This window comes from Coregonus clupeaformis, chromosome 21, assembly GCF_020615455.1.
Source record: "Coregonus clupeaformis isolate EN_2021a chromosome 21, ASM2061545v1, whole genome shotgun sequence".
NCBI classification, from domain to species: domain Eukaryota; kingdom Metazoa; phylum Chordata; class Actinopteri; order Salmoniformes; family Salmonidae; genus Coregonus; species Coregonus clupeaformis.
Genome location: NC_059212.1, coordinates 53,652,765 through 53,668,072, shown reverse-complemented (window position 1 = coordinate 53,668,072; position 15,308 = coordinate 53,652,765). Strand labels below are relative to the sequence as shown.

The following is a 15,308-nucleotide window of genomic DNA, read 5'->3' as shown; positions in this document are numbered from 1 at the left end:
ATTTGGCATTTTATTTGCTACAATAATGTGATGGTGTGTGTCACAATAACAAGATATCAGAGCTAAGAATGAGTGATAAGAATGGCCGTTGCAATAGTACGACCCAATAGACTAGTCTATTGCTCTTAAAAGCAGAATATGCTAGTCTTCGTTTCTTCTTGGTGTCAGACTTCTGGTTACAAAACACAGGGAAATAAAACAACTTACCTGGTAAGGTAAGGTAAGGTAAGGTAAGGTTTATTTTATTTTTATTTTGTTCACCTTTATTTAACCAGGTAAGCCAGTTGAGAACAAGTTCTCATTTACAACTGCGACCTGGCCAAGATAAAGCAAAGTGAGCTAGGTGAGGTAAGGCAAGGCAAGGCAAGGCAAGGCAAGGCAAGGCAAGGCAAGGCAAGGCAAGGCAAGGCAAGGCAAGGCAAGGCAAGGCAAGGCAAGGCAAGGCAAGGCAAGGCAAGGCAAGGCAAGGCAAGGCAAGGTAAGGTAAGGTAAGGTAAGGTGGTTAAGGTAAGGTAAGGTAAGGTAAAGTACGGTGAGGCAAGGCAAGGCAAGGCAAGGTAAGGTAAGGTAAGGTGGGTAAGGTAAGGTAAGGTAAGGTAAGGTAAGGTAAGGTAAGGTAAGGTAAGGTAAGGTAAGGTAAGGTAAGGTAAGGCAAGGCAAGGCAAGGTAAGGTAAGGTAGGGCAAACGTAATCAACCCCATCAACATTCTGACCACTGATTCCAACCACCACTTGTTATTTAAACCTGAATAGGATCACTCATAGGGGAGTTAGATCACGTTAACATCACATGTGTTTAAAAGCCGTTAAAATCTGTGAAAACAGCTGTGAAAACAGTTTCAGATGATCCAAGCTCCTGATATAGTTGCATTTAGACAAGCATGCTGAGAGGGGACAATAGTCTCCTAGTACTAGCCATAAGGGTTAAACAGGTTTAAATGAAATTAGCTCACATTGTCTGAGCATGGAAACTTTCAATAGGCCTACAATAAATTTGATTTAAACATTTGTAACATGTAGTAAGATAACTCATGGAACAGCATTACACACATTTTCAAAATGTTTATCTCTAGGCTATCCCAAACCCTATTTTAAATATTTGTTTAATGGTGACTCAAGGTTCAGTGTAAATTGTGAGTTGAATTTTGATTTAAATTATTGACAAAGTATAACCAAAATTGTAAGAAATTAAACGGGCTTAAGTTAATCAAACATGTTACCTATTTTATTTTTCTCAGCTGTAACTTCATTCCTTTTGCCACATTATGTATGTGTAATGATTGCATTTGTATGTTTTCGACAAGTATGTGCCATGGTGTAACATGCTTGCAAGTATTTACCAACTTTTTACCAACGATTTGGTCTATGAATCGCTCGCGTCATTCTTTGTGGAGGGAGGATCCCCAGTACTTTATAGGCTCGTCTGAGCAGCGGAGTGGAGAGAGACAGAGAGAGACAGAGAGAGACAGAGCGCAGTAACCTAGCTCACCGGAGGACCGCTTTATATACCGGAGCTAAATTTACCATCATCCTGAACGCATTTCCTCGCTGGCGCACAATTGGTCCAGCTTCTCGGCTACCATATTTATAAGTTTGGACGACCTTCTACTGCTTGCTGGCGTTTTTGAAGCGCACCTTTCGAACAGTTCGATAGAAAGCACTTATTCTGGTGCAAGGTGAGCTCAAAAGGGCACTCATTCACTGAATCAACTTTGACAAGAAATAAATAAGCATTTACTGTATCTTTAAAATGGCTTTATCCGATGTGATTTTGCCACCCATCTCGACATTCGCAAACCAAACCAAAAGTTTAGAAGACGTAAGTACAGACCTCAAACTTGTATGATCAGTTTTGTGTTTCGGTATAGCCGTCTGTTGCAGATTCACCTCTGTGTGTATTGTGTCATATATCTAATGCCTTTTTCCTATTGGTTATTGCAGAGGTGGAAAAGTGACATGGACAAACCGATGTCTTCCAGCTGCTCAATGCATGATATGGTACAGAACATGGACTGTCGGAGCATCGAAAGGAAGGACGACGAAGATCTGAGCAACTACTTAGATCTGGATTTCATTCTGGCCAACACCACTGGATCAGACAGCATGGCTACCGCTGCACTGGGAGCAGGTGTAGCCTTGTATAACATGCCCTCAGCGGATCATCCAGGCAACCTGTTCACCACCGGGAGCCCGATGCCATCCTACCCGTCCAGCGAGCATAACACCCCGCCTCCCCCCTACAGCACCAGCCTGATGGCGGAGCTTCTCAGGTCGGAGGGAGAGAACAACTACGGGGTCGGTTTTACGCGTAATACCTCCAGCATCCAAGGAAGGTTTTATGTAAACTCTGCACTGTTTCCCATCAGACAGGACATTATTGATAACATCAAAGTGGAGCCGTCCATGGACGGTTATGGACCCGTTATGGGCATGGTCCCCCAGAGCTGTCCTAAAATAAAGCAAGAGGGCAACGTGTCGTGCATGATGTCCTTTGAGCAGCCGAGAGTAGCCGTCTCTCCGCGGGCAGCCAGCAACATGACGCCGCCGCACAGCCCCAACGACCAGGGGAGCTCCGAGTGCCACCAGCAGGCACCGATGTGTCACTCCATGAGCTTCCCACAGAACTACCACTCCTCGGCTGCGTACACACACCACCACTCCGGGGCGCCTCCAGCCGCCCAGATGCAGCTTGGACCATACCAAGGCGCTCACCAGTTCGGCATGTACGAGGAGGGACTGCAGCCGAACACACAGAGGGTACTGCTGACGCCCCCGTCCTCTCCGCTGGAACTGCTGGAGACCAAGCCCAAGAGAGGTCGCCGCACCTGGCCGCGGAAGCGCACGGCTATGCACACCTGCACATTCGCTGGGTGCGGAAAGACTTACACCAAGAGTTCACATCTGAAGGCGCATCACAGAACGCACACCGGTAAGGAATATATATGTTATTGTTGTTTTTGATGAATTACGCAATATTATGTCTAACCTTACGCATATATGCTATTACACAGCCATATTATTGGTGAATACATATAGTTGCTTGACTGTTGATGTTATCCCAATGAGAGCTAATGCTGACGTTTCTCTCTTCTTTGTCTCTGCAGGTGAAAAGCCATACCATTGCAGTTGGGAAGGTTGCGGCTGGAAATTCGCTCGCTCCGACGAACTGACCCGGCATTTCCGCAAACACACCGGCCACCGGCCCTTCCAGTGCCACCTGTGCGAGCGCGCCTTCTCCCGCTCCGACCACCTCGCGCTTCACATGAAGAGACACATGTGAATGTGATGTACACGACTTGGACTGATGGTGGGTTATTATTAAGGGGTGACCGTCAGCCCTATTTTGTTTAACTGTCTTTTGTTTTTAATTTAAAATGTTTTACATGCCAAAGAAAAAAAAGAAAAAAAAAAGTATATTATTTTCTAGTAATGTAGCTGGTACTACCTTGGTTGTTGTAATATTAAACCTGTAGAAACGCTTGGTAGGGTGTTTGGTTGTATGTGGGGCTGGCCCTGTACTTTTTATCTTTCCTTGGAAAAACTGGAGTGCTGTGTTTGACATAAAAGTGCCTTTTCTATTGTTCTGTCTGTGAGCTACTGTAAAAACTGTCCACAGCAGAACTACAAGGCCACCCAAATAAGACAAGTTTACTTAGTCTGCTATGAGTGAAATACAATGTTTTGTTATTGAAACTGCCTCAATTATTTGAATGGCCCAAATACTGTTGCTTACCTTACCCTCAACTGTTTTGTTTTCATGGAAATCTTTTGGATGAAATTGTATGTGTTGGGTGCAAAAAGACGGGTCCAGACTCATTGTACACTACCAGGGCTAGATGTCTTGTGTATCCTTATTTTTGACTGAAGTCTATATTAATTTTATACTGTAAATGGTGTATTTATTGTAAATATTAAAATACATTGAAATATATTCTTGATTTGTATTTCATTCTTGATTTATATTTCGATATGTGCAATGATGCATTTAGCCGCATAGTCACCAAAGATCTTCCTTATTTTGAGAAAGTTGTTGAGACATTATACTAGTTTAGTAAACCACATCCATCCCTGAATATGGGCTTTATATTTAGACTGTAGATGGAGGCAGTAGGACAGACCTAAGATCATACAGACAATCTATCACACAGCCCATTAGAATATAGACGTATGCACACTGCTACTCTATACACCCCCTCTCAACCTCAAAGACTTGGTTCAACTGAAACTGTGTTTTCCAGCTGTTACTCTGACTAGGCCAGTCTTTTGCGGTTTCAGCCTATAAATACAAACATATTTCCATAATTACAGGCTGGCTGGGCTAGGGAGATGTCTGGAAGGGACAGGGGGCACAGCAGTCCCAAATGTCACTTTCTTTATTCCCTTATTTAGTGTACTACTTTTGTTATTTTATGGAATAGGGTGCAATTTGGGACGCACCTCTTTTATGGCTAAATTATACACGGCCATCAAAAAGGTCCTTACATTCAACTGAAATGATACACACTCCTTCAAAAACCTTTTAGCTGAGCTGCTAACTGATCACACCTCCCATTATAAGTGGCACTACTCTGTCGCTGAAGGAGACACATGTAGGACAGGTGGGAGCAGAGAGCTGCACTTTGTATCTCTCTCTCAATATCTCTGCATTTAGGTACATTGCATTGACTATTGGTCCATTTGAGAGGATTTTACCATTTGCAGAGGAAAAAGGCCCTTCATAGATTTCAGTTCAATCTGCCAACATCTTGTTAGAATACATCAAGTAAAAAAAAAAAAAAAAAGTAAAAACCTGGCTAAAAATAACTCATTGAGTAGTGAAATGCAAATCTAACATTCTCATTTCACTTTTCTGTTCTTGTGAAAGTAACTTTTACTACAGAGAGAGAGGGGAGCGAGAGGGGGAAAGAGGGGGAAAGAGAGAGAGAGAGGGGGATAGAGAGGAGAGAGATGAGAGAGCGAGAGGGGGAAAGAGAGGGAGAGAGAGATGAGAGAAAGGGGGAAGAGAGAGGGGGAAAGAGAAAGAGAGAGGGAGAAGGAGAGATGAGAGAGGGGGAGAGAGAAAGAGAAAGAGAGAGGGGGAGAGAGAGATGAGAGAGAGGGAAAGAGAGAGAGGAGAGAGAGAAAGAGAGGGAAAGAGAGCGGGGAGAAAAGAGAGAGTGTGTTTCTCTTTGAAACAAGACACCAACCACTTCCTGGTATGTTACACGATGTTTTATTTATATTCAAAGATATACACAGGATGACAATTACTTTAAGAAAAATCCCCAACCTTGAAGGAATATTTATAATCATATATACTGTTACACATGAAATTAGCCATTTTGGTTGTGGATAAGACAGACATCACTGAGTACATTACTTCTTAATGCATCTCGGTGTGACCAATACAATACACCTTCAGGTCAACACTGGAGAATGAGTTTCAGCACAGAGTTCTTTGAATATACACACACTGTGGTTGCATCCCAAATGGCACCCTATTCCCTACATAGTGCACTACTTTTGACCAGGGCCCCTAGGGAACAGGGTGCAATTTGAGACAACATTAAGAGTTAATTGAATAAACACACATTGTATGTGCCAAACAACCCCCCAATCATCATCAGTGAATACAACAATACAATTCCATAGGAGCATTACCAGGCATTAAGGATAGCACATCCTCGCGCCAGGTAGTGGCCAGGATCAGAGTTATTACTGAGCGTGTTGCTTATGAGTGTAACAAAAATAGTCTTCTGAAAATGAATTAAATAATAAAACAAAACAGTCATTCTAATGCCCTAGTTGAATAAATCCATAACGGATTACACTTCAAAAATCAGCCTACTGAAGGCATTATAGAGTTTAGCGTTAAGAAATAACAACGGAAATACAATCAATCTAAATGTTGACAGTGAGAGGTGACAGATCAACCCCCCCATATCCTTTAAGGCAGAAGAGTTTTTGAACGTGTCATTCTTCTGTTGGGATGTAAGGCAATACAGTAGCGAACCCAGAGACAAGCAAACAACAAAACAATGTCTTTCCATAATCTAGAGATTTCCTCACCAAAAAATAGATTTTCACCAGAAATCAGGAACACAAGCACACTCACTGACAGAGAAAGAGTATTCTAAGTTTAGACTTTTAATATGAATGTTTCTAAGCAGTTATTAAAGGGTATATTATACAGCTATAACAGTGTATGTACAGACACTTCATAAACCACAAGTGCATGATCTTTCCCTATATAAATAATTAAAATTAAATAAAAAAAATGTTAAAATCTTTGATGTTTCCTCACAACAAACGATGAAGCAATGCAAAGGGAAGCATCCAGAGTCTCCCCACAGAATAACTACGGGGACTGCTAGAGTTAGACCACTGGCCGTAGCCAATCAGAGTTAAGTCACTCTTGATTTAGGCTGTGGTCAGTCAAGCTTAAGTCGGACTAAAGTCAGGCTAAAGTGGAGCTGAGCTGTGGTTGATTATAGTTGTGATGTGGCTGACTAGAGTGCCATTGAGGCTGATGACAAAGAGGTTAAAGAGAGGTTTTGGTAGGTTAGAGTCTTCATAAAGTCTGGCTTCAGTGGAGCTGGATCGGTAGAGGGGCTGCCATCCCATCTGTACATATTAGGCCCAATCCCAAATTGACCCCTAAACCCAACACCCTAAGCACTTGTGGAGATCGGAGAGGATTTGATTGGTATAAGCAACATGGGGAAACTTCCACCTAGCCTATCAGAGAGCAGGGTGGAGCTATTACCAGATTACTTACACCTGTCAGATCCTCTCAGATCTCCGCAAGTGCATAGGGCGTAGGCGTTTAGGGGACGATTTGGGCCACTGTCTAGAGGGACTGCTGTCAGAACGTCACAGAGTTGTATCGGTAGAAGGGCTGCTGTCAGAACGTCACAGAAGTTGTAGTTGTTGGTGGTGTACTCCAGTTTGTATTGGGGGAGTACAAGAGTTATAGTCTAGCTGTATTGAGGTCTGTAGACAACGCTGTTCTCCGGCTGTAGTCAGACGGTAGTATTTGGGCTGTTGAGGAGCTGTTGCTAGTAGTGCAGCTGTATGCGGGCTGTACTGTTTGATGTCAGTCAGCAGCATTGTTTTATTCAGCTTTGTAACAGGACTGTGGTCAGGTGGTGTGTGTTGTTGCGAGTGTGTAACAGGGTTGTGGTTATTGTCGCGCGTTTGTAACAGGGTTGTGGTTATTGTCGCGCGTTTGTAACAGGGTTGTGGTTATTGTCGCGCGTTTGTAACAGGGTTGTGGTTATTGTTGCGAGTCTGTGACAGGGTTGTGGTTATTGTTGAGAGTCCATGACAGGGTTGTGGTTATTGTTGCGAGTGTGTAACAGGGTTGTGGTTATTGTTGCGAGTGTGTAACAGGGTTGTGGTTATTGTTGAGAGTCCGTGACAGGGTTGTGGTTATTGTTGCGAGTGTGTAACAGGGTTGTGGTTATTGTTTGCGAGTCTGTGACAGGGTTTTTTAGTTTTCATCCTTGCTGAGGGCGATGGCCAGTTCCAGGTCCTCCTGTTCCTGTAGGCGGAGTCTCCTCAGCCTCTCTTGTTCCTCCCGCTCGCTCTCCCTCGTCGCCCACGCCAGCTGCTCCGATTCACTTCCAAACTACAGGAAGGCAAGGGGACACGTCACACGCTGGATACAAGGGGAGAGATGCACACAGACACACAGACCTAAAGCCTGCATATGTCAAAAGGGTCTCGTACTCAACTTTTACATTTGGAGACAATAGTGAGCGTTAAAAAACATTTGCGATCAAATGATGGTGTTTGAACCGAGAAGTTGGAATTTGAGTAGTCATGAGTTCCAACTGTGGTAAAAACAGTTCATGGTGATTTATCGAATTAGTGGTGATTGATAAATATTGAATTCTTTAAATCAGTGAGAAAAAATAAAATTAAAATAAAGATATACAACTGTGCTACCAACTGTAACATGCCTCCATTTTCTATTCAGTGTGTCAAGCCACCTGATAAAAGAGGTCAATAGTGATCACCAAATCAGAGTGCTCGTCCAGTCAGAGAATGGAATGTAGAAAGGTTCTTCGCATGCAAAGAATTACATTTGGAAAAATCACACCCATCTCTAGTAATCTTACCTTGACACTTTCCAATCCTGGGAGAAAAACACATTACATACAAATGATAAAAAATAACAAGCACCTCTGCAGATTACGCAGATCAGATCACAAACAGACACTTCACAACACGTTGGCACCAGGACCTAGGTAAACAGCATCAACAAATGGTAGTACAATGCAACAACAAACGCAACAGAAAATGCAAAGCTGCCATGCCAGCAGCAGATCTACCAGATAGTATGGGAGACTAAAGAGAGAGATTCTGACAAGACTACTTACTGTACGTCTCCTAAGTGACAGAGAGTCACACGGTATAATATGCGAGCAGAACACTGACTGAGGGAGTGAGAGATGCCACAGAACTATTATAGCATAGATGATTGTCATTTGTGTTGTGTTGAACTAAGAACACTCAACCATGTTCTAGACACGTTTTTTAAAAGTTTGTTTAGCCAGATGTCAGAGACGGCACAGAAAGTGCCAGCGACCAGCCTCCAATGCCATGATGGTGCAGTAGGGGAGAGACAAGCAAGGTTGGGGTCAATTACAATTCAATTCCAGTCAATTTCCGAAAAGTAAAACAACTTCCAATTCCAAATCCTAGCTTTCCTCATTGAAAAGCATTGGAGAGGATTGGAATTTCAGTGTACTTCAGTGAATTGTCTGGAATTGAAACGGAATTGAGCCCAACGCTGGAGACTAGAGGAGCATGGACTGCTAATGCAAAGAAGATGAAGACTGTATCCTGATGTCTGGTGAGCTTTCTCAAGAGGTTTGTTCGTCAACACTACAGTACAGGTGATCTGTAATAATATGAAAATAAATATTGGGTGAAATGCTCCTTTTGCATCCATATCCCAGGTGGGGGTGGAAGGTCCTATTTATAGGGGCAGTACTCAGTGACATCACTTCCTGGTGGTCTGTCTTACATAGGGAAAACCCGCAGAAGCCTTAAGACACGGATCTGTGAGCACCGCAGCAATATACGGACAGGTGAGACAGAAAATCTGGTTGCTGTTCATTTTGTACAAGCTGGACATCCTATTATCAATCAATCAAATTGTATTTATAAAGCCATTTTTACATCAGCAGATGTCACAAAGTGCTATACAGAAACCCAGCCTAAAACCCCAAACAGCAAGCAATGCAGTTCTCTGAGATACATTGGAATAGAAATGGTCAAGATGTCACGCAGGGGAGGGGACATTGAGAGGAAACTTCTTCAAAAAGGGAATCTTTCTGGATCCACAGGCTCAACACACAGTCTCCTCTTGGCGAGTAGTTTGACTTGAAACCGTTTTTATAGTTTCAATATGGCCAAATTGTATTTTCTTTTAAACGATAATTGAACATCGTATGAATATTGTATGTATATTACTGTAAATATTGATTGCATTCCTTGTGTATGATCATATATGTTGATACATTGAATGTTAATATTGTGAACCTATGTTATACATTTTTTACCTCCTGTTTCAGGAAGTGATGTCACTGAGTACTGCCCCTATAAATAGGACCTTCCACCCCCACCTGGGATATGGATGCCTGATGAAGACCTGAGGGTGGAAACGTTGTTATAAATAAACATCGCCTGGGAGTATGAGAAGCAGTGTGCCGCGTTTTCCTTTCTGATTTTCATGAATTTACCTACAGCTCCAGCACCTAAGGAAAATACCTAGATGTGCCTCTGTTCTTCAGCTTTTGTAAAATGCTCCTTTATAATACACATGGTTTGAGCACCTACAATCATAAAAACGACCCTGAAAAGCTATTCCAAGTGAATTGTTACAAATAATCTATTGGATGGTGAAACGTTGCATAGCAACAGCTACTCCAGCTCGAGGTGCTAGAATGAGGCGCAGAAGAGAAATGAAAGAACTTGTGTTCCGCTCTAGATGTTCTGAGATGGCCACTACAAGCAGAAAGCAGAAAGCAGCAGTGGCTGGGACTGGACAGTAGGAGAACCATTGAGCTCAAACTTACAGAACCAAACCCTCTAGAAGTAGCTTTGCTGGAGACACGCGGAAGAGCAAAAGGATCTTTTATGCTGCTAAATGCGTCTCCAAAGGTGTTTTGAATTTGGAAAGGGTCCCTTGGTTTTTCCAAAGCAGCAGCACCTCCACCACCCAACCCAAGTCCTAAGAGAGAACCATAAATATAGGAATGTTGTTGTGCAGTCCCATGAAAAAGATGTTCGCCCCCTTTCTGATATTTCTCTATTTTTGCATATTTTTGATACTGAGTGATAATCAGATCTTTAACCAAAACCTAATATTTTATAAAGGGAATCTGAGTTTACAAATAATTATTTATTTAATTAACAAAAGTTATGCAACACCCAGTTCTGCATGGAAGAGTGGGTCAAAATACCTCCACGGCGACGTGCGAGACTGATCAACAACTACAGGAAGCGTTTGGTTATTGAGTGAAAGGGGGCAATTACTTTCTCCACACATGGGCATTGGGTGTTGCATAACTTTGTTTATGAAACAAGTGTGTAATTGTTGTGTTATTTGTTCACTCAGGTTCCCTTTATCTAATATCTGGTTTTGGTTGAAGATCTGATAACATTCAGTATGAAAAAAATATGCAAAAGTAGAGAAAAGTAGGAAGGGCGCAAATACTTTTTCACAGCACTGTGATTCTTGAATTTGTTTAAAGAGTACAGTACTTATAATGACATAACAGTCTCACATTAGTTCCAGGCTACCGTTTAAAACTTTGTGACAATAATGTATTCGTTACAAGCACTACACAAACAGTATTTGGTGGAATTTAATTGATTGACTGACGTTACAAAATTAGGTCGTGTCTCGTTATATACAGAAAACCCTGGCATCAAAAGGTGTGTACATTTAAATGGCCCAACTACATTGAGCCACATTAGGAGAAGTACGTGTTGCAGTGTGTTATGAAAGTAGCAGTAGCAGGAAGAAGCCCAGAGCTGCCTGTGTGACACACTGAGACACTGGTTGTGTGTAACACACTGAGCCACTGGTTGTGTGTGACACACTGAGACCACTGGTTGTATGTGACACACTGAGACCACTGGTTGTGTGTGACACACTGAGACCACTGGTTGTGTGTGACACACTGAGACACTGGTTGTGTGTGACACACTGAGACCACTGGTTGTGTGTGACACACTGAGACCACTGGTTGTGTGTGACACACTGAGACCACTGGTTGTGTGTAACACACTGAGACACTGGTTGTGTGTGACACACAGAGACACTGGTTGTGTGTAACACACTGAGACCACTGGTTGTGTGTGACACACAGAGACACTGGTTGTGTGTGACACACTGAGACACTGGTTGTGTGTGACACACAGAGACACTGGTTGTGTGTAACACACTGAGACACTGGTTGTGTGTAACACACTGAGACACTGGTTGTGTGTAACACACTGAGACACTGGTTGTGTGTAACACACTGAGACACTGGTTGTGTGTAACACACTGAGACACTGGTTGTGTGTAACACACTGAGACACTGGTTGTGTGTAACACACTGAGACACTGGTTGTGTGTAACACACTGAGACACTGGTTGTGTGTGACACACAGAGACACTGGTTGTGTGTGACACACTGAGACACTGGTTGTGTGTAACACACTGAGACACTGGTTGTGTGTAACACACTGAGACACTGGTTGTGTGTAACACACTGAGACACTGGTTGTGTGTAACACACTGAGACACTGGTTGTGTGTAACACACTGAGACACTGGTTGTGTGTAACACACTGAGACACTGGTTGTGTGTAACACACAGAGACACTGGTTGTGTGTAACACACTGAGACACTGGTTGTGTGTAACACACTGAGACCACTGGTTGTGTGTGACACACTGAGACACTGGTTGTGTGTGACACACTGAGACACTGGTTGTGTGTGACACACAGAGACACTGGTTGTGTGTGACACACTGAGACACTGGTTGTGTGTGACACACTGAGACACTGGTTGTGTGTAACACACTGAGACACTGGTATTAGGGCAGTAGGCATTGTGGAAGTAGCACTGGTTACATGAGGTATTAACCACAACGTAGTGAGGAAACACACTGAGGATCTGCCTGCTGTGCGTCTCAAATGGCACCCTATTTACTATAAAGTGCACTACGTATGGGAATACAAAAGTAGTGCACTACATAGGGAATAGGGAGGTGCCATTTTGGACACCGACTGACTTGAAAAAAGCTGTAGAGAAAACACCATCACGTTCTCTGTGGCTTGTATTAGCAGGACTGTAGAGAAAACACCATCACTTTCTCTGTGGCTTGTATTAGCAGGACTGTAGAGAAAACACCATCACTTTCTCTGTGGCTTGTATTAGCAGGACTGTAGAGAAAACACCATCACTTTCTCTGTGGCTTGTATTAGCAGGGCTGTAGAGAAAACACCATCACTTTCTCTGTGGCTTGTATTAGCAGGGCTGTAGAGAAAACACCATCACTTTCTCTGTGGCTTGTATTAGCAGGGCTGTAGAGAAAACACCATCACTTTCTCTGTGGCTTGTATTAGCAGGGCTGTAGAGAAAACACCATCACTTTCTCTGTGGCTTGTATTAGCAGGGCTGTAGAGAAAACACCATCACTTTCTCTGTGGCTTGTATTAGCAGGGCTGTAGAGAAAACACCATCACTTTCTCTGTGGCTTGTATTAGCAGGGCTGTAGAGAAAACACCATCACTTTCCAATTGTGCACCGCCCCATGGGTCTCCCGGTCGCGGCCGGCTACGACAGAGCCTGGATTCGAACCAGGATCTCTAGTGGCACAGCTAGCACTGCGATGCAGTGCCTTAGACCACTGCGCCACTCGGGAGGCCTAATAAAGAGCTTCATTGTCCAACCTAGTATTTTTGTGTTTGTATTGTTGTAATGATAGGCTGGTTCTCTCTCTATTGCTGCTGTCCTGACATACAACACAACACTTGTTTACTATTGACATAACACAGATGGAGGTAATTAGCCTGTCAGTCAGAATTGTGGCCTTAGAAAGAAACCTAGAAAACCATCAGACTACCATCATGCTAGCTACTGTGTTAAACAACAACAACAACTACATTGTTGTAGTGGGCTTTTATAGGTGGCTTTTCTGTGCATCAAGCACTATAAAGAGTGTTGATGCCCATGTGAAATATATGGGTACAATTTGGATAGATATAAGGTAAAGCTGGGCGACCGAAAGGAGCACCCGTAGAGACCAGCTACACTCCACCCCTCCTCTCAGAGATAGAGGCTGAATAGTTGACGCGCCAGCACCAGCCTGTCATCCCCACTCGCTTCAAGATGGCCACCAATGTTCCTGTACACAAGCAAGCTCAGGTCACTGAACTGTCTATCGCCCAGTAGCACACGAGCACTCACTTCTGTCATGATGAAGTGCTTTGAAAGGCTAGTCAAGGACCACATCACCTCCACCATACCCGACACCCTTGACCCACTTCAATTTGTATACCGCCCCAACAGATCCATGGGCGATGCAATCGCTGTTGCACTACACACTGCCCTATCCCACCTGGACAACAGGACTACCTATGTGAGAATGCTGTTCATCGACTATAGCTCAGCTTTTAACACCATTGTGCCCTCCAAGCTCATCACTAAGCTCAGGGTCCTGGGTCTGAACTCCTCCCTGTGCAACTGGGTCCTGGACTTCCTGAAGGAAACAACACCACCGCCACGCTGATCCTCAACACAGGGGCCCCACAGGGGTGCGTGCTTAGTCCCCTCCTGTACTCCCAGTTCACCCATGACTGCAACTCAATAATCAAGTTCGCTGATGACACGACAGTGCTAGGCCTGATTACCAACAACGACGAGACAGCCTACAGGGAGGAGGTGATGGCCCTGTTGGAGTGGTGCCAGGAAATTAACCTCTCCCTCAATGTCAACAAAACGAAGGTGCTGATCGTGGACTACAGGAGACAGAAGAGGGAGCACGCCCCTATCTTCATCGACGGGGCACCAGTGGTTAGGGACAAAAGTTCCTCGGCATACACATAACTGAGGACCTGAAATCAACCAGCGCCTCTATAACTTTAGGCAGCTGAAGAAATTTGCCATGGCCCCTAAGACCCTCACAAACTTTTACAGATGCACCACTGAGAGCATTCTGTCGGGCTGCATCACCGCCTGGTACAGCAACTGCAACGCCCTCAACCACAAGGCTCTCCAGACGGTGGTGCTGTCAGACCAACACATCATCAGAGGCTCGCTGCCTGCCCTCCAGGACATTTACAGCACACGGTGTCAAAGGAAGGCCAAGAAGATCATTAAGAACCTCAGTCACCCGAGCCATGGAGTGTTTACCCGGCTCCTTATCCAGCGTTATTTGGGTTTTTAATTGGATTCGTTGTACTTTTTTAAAACATTTTAATTATTTGTGTACTTTTGACATTGTTTGACATTTTACTGAGCGAGAGGCATGAGAGAGCGAGAGAGAGAGAGAGAGAGGAGAGGCGAAAGAGAGGCGAGCGAGGGTGAACAGTTGACACCACCACCACATCTGGACTGTGGCTGCTGCTAGGAGAGTGAGAGAGGTCACAGAGGAAGAGAAACACAGGGCACACACTGTTGGAGATGTGGGCAGAACACACACATACAGGGAGGTGTCGGTCGTAGAGGTTGACACGGGTCTTGCGGGATTCTGGCAGGAATGGGAGTCAAGTTCGGGACAGGATCAACAGTCTACAGGAACGGGCAGTACAGGAACGGGCAGTACAGGAACGGGCAGTACAGGAACGGGCAGTACAGGAACGGGCAGTACAGGAACGGGCAGTACAGGAACGGGCAGTACAGGAACGGGCAGTACAGGAACGGGCAGTACAGGAACGGGCAGTACAGGAACGGGCAGTACAGGAACGGGCAGTACAGGAACGGGCAGTACAGGAACGGGCAGTACAGGAACGGGCAGTACAGGAATAGTTATAAACTGAGTTTTTGGGGTGGAAATATGTCATGTGTGGAGCATTTCATAAAAACAACAGCTGTAGCCTAATAAAGTTTACTTAATACAAATAAATACAAAGTAAATGGTGATTTCCCCCCTCCCGTCGGCTCACTCGCGCCTCGCTCCAGTTGTTGCCAGTCACTAGGCTACCTCAGAGTCAGATGCCAATCTACGTCAGTAGGCTAAATGATGAAGCCTTCAAGGAATTGCAACGTCTTGTTGCAGCCAAGGACCCATCACGAACATTAACATTAGAGCCAAGGAAAG

General features: G+C 44.2%; 2 protein-coding genes across 3 annotated transcripts in view; one reads left to right on the top strand and one right to left on the bottom strand.

Annotated features, from left to right (window-relative positions):
- Nucleotides 1-1,443: 1,443 nt before the first annotated feature.
- On the top strand, nt 1,444-3,931 carry LOC121534674 (Krueppel-like factor 2). Of its 2 annotated transcripts, none has more exons than XM_041841260.1 (3): nt 1,444-1,676; nt 1,942-2,929; nt 3,105-3,931. In XM_041841260.1, exons 2-3 carry the CDS (start codon nt 1,957-1,959, stop codon nt 3,278-3,280), a joined length of 1,149 nt encoding a protein of 382 aa, XP_041697194.1. In that variant the 5' UTR covers nt 1,444-1,676; nt 1,942-1,956; the 3' UTR covers nt 3,281-3,931. The 2 variants fall into 2 exon arrangements, with proteins under 2 accessions (XP_041697194.1, XP_041697193.1); XM_041841259.1 differs by having other exon boundaries at nt 1,444-1,819.
- Nucleotides 3,932-7,285: 3,354 nt separating this feature from the next.
- The window catches only part of LOC121535424 (epidermal growth factor receptor substrate 15-like 1), a 38,837-nt gene continuing 30,814 nt past the window's right edge, over nt 7,286-15,308 (bottom strand). The window contains exons 23-24 of the mRNA XM_045205974.1: nt 10,068-10,222; nt 7,286-7,609 (exon numbers count right to left, since the gene is read on the bottom strand). Of these exons, the coding sequence (XP_045061909.1) occupies nt 7,472-7,609; nt 10,068-10,222 (293 nt within the window). The 3' untranslated portion in view covers nt 7,286-7,471. The remainder of the gene's footprint in view (nt 7,610-10,067; nt 10,223-15,308) is intronic.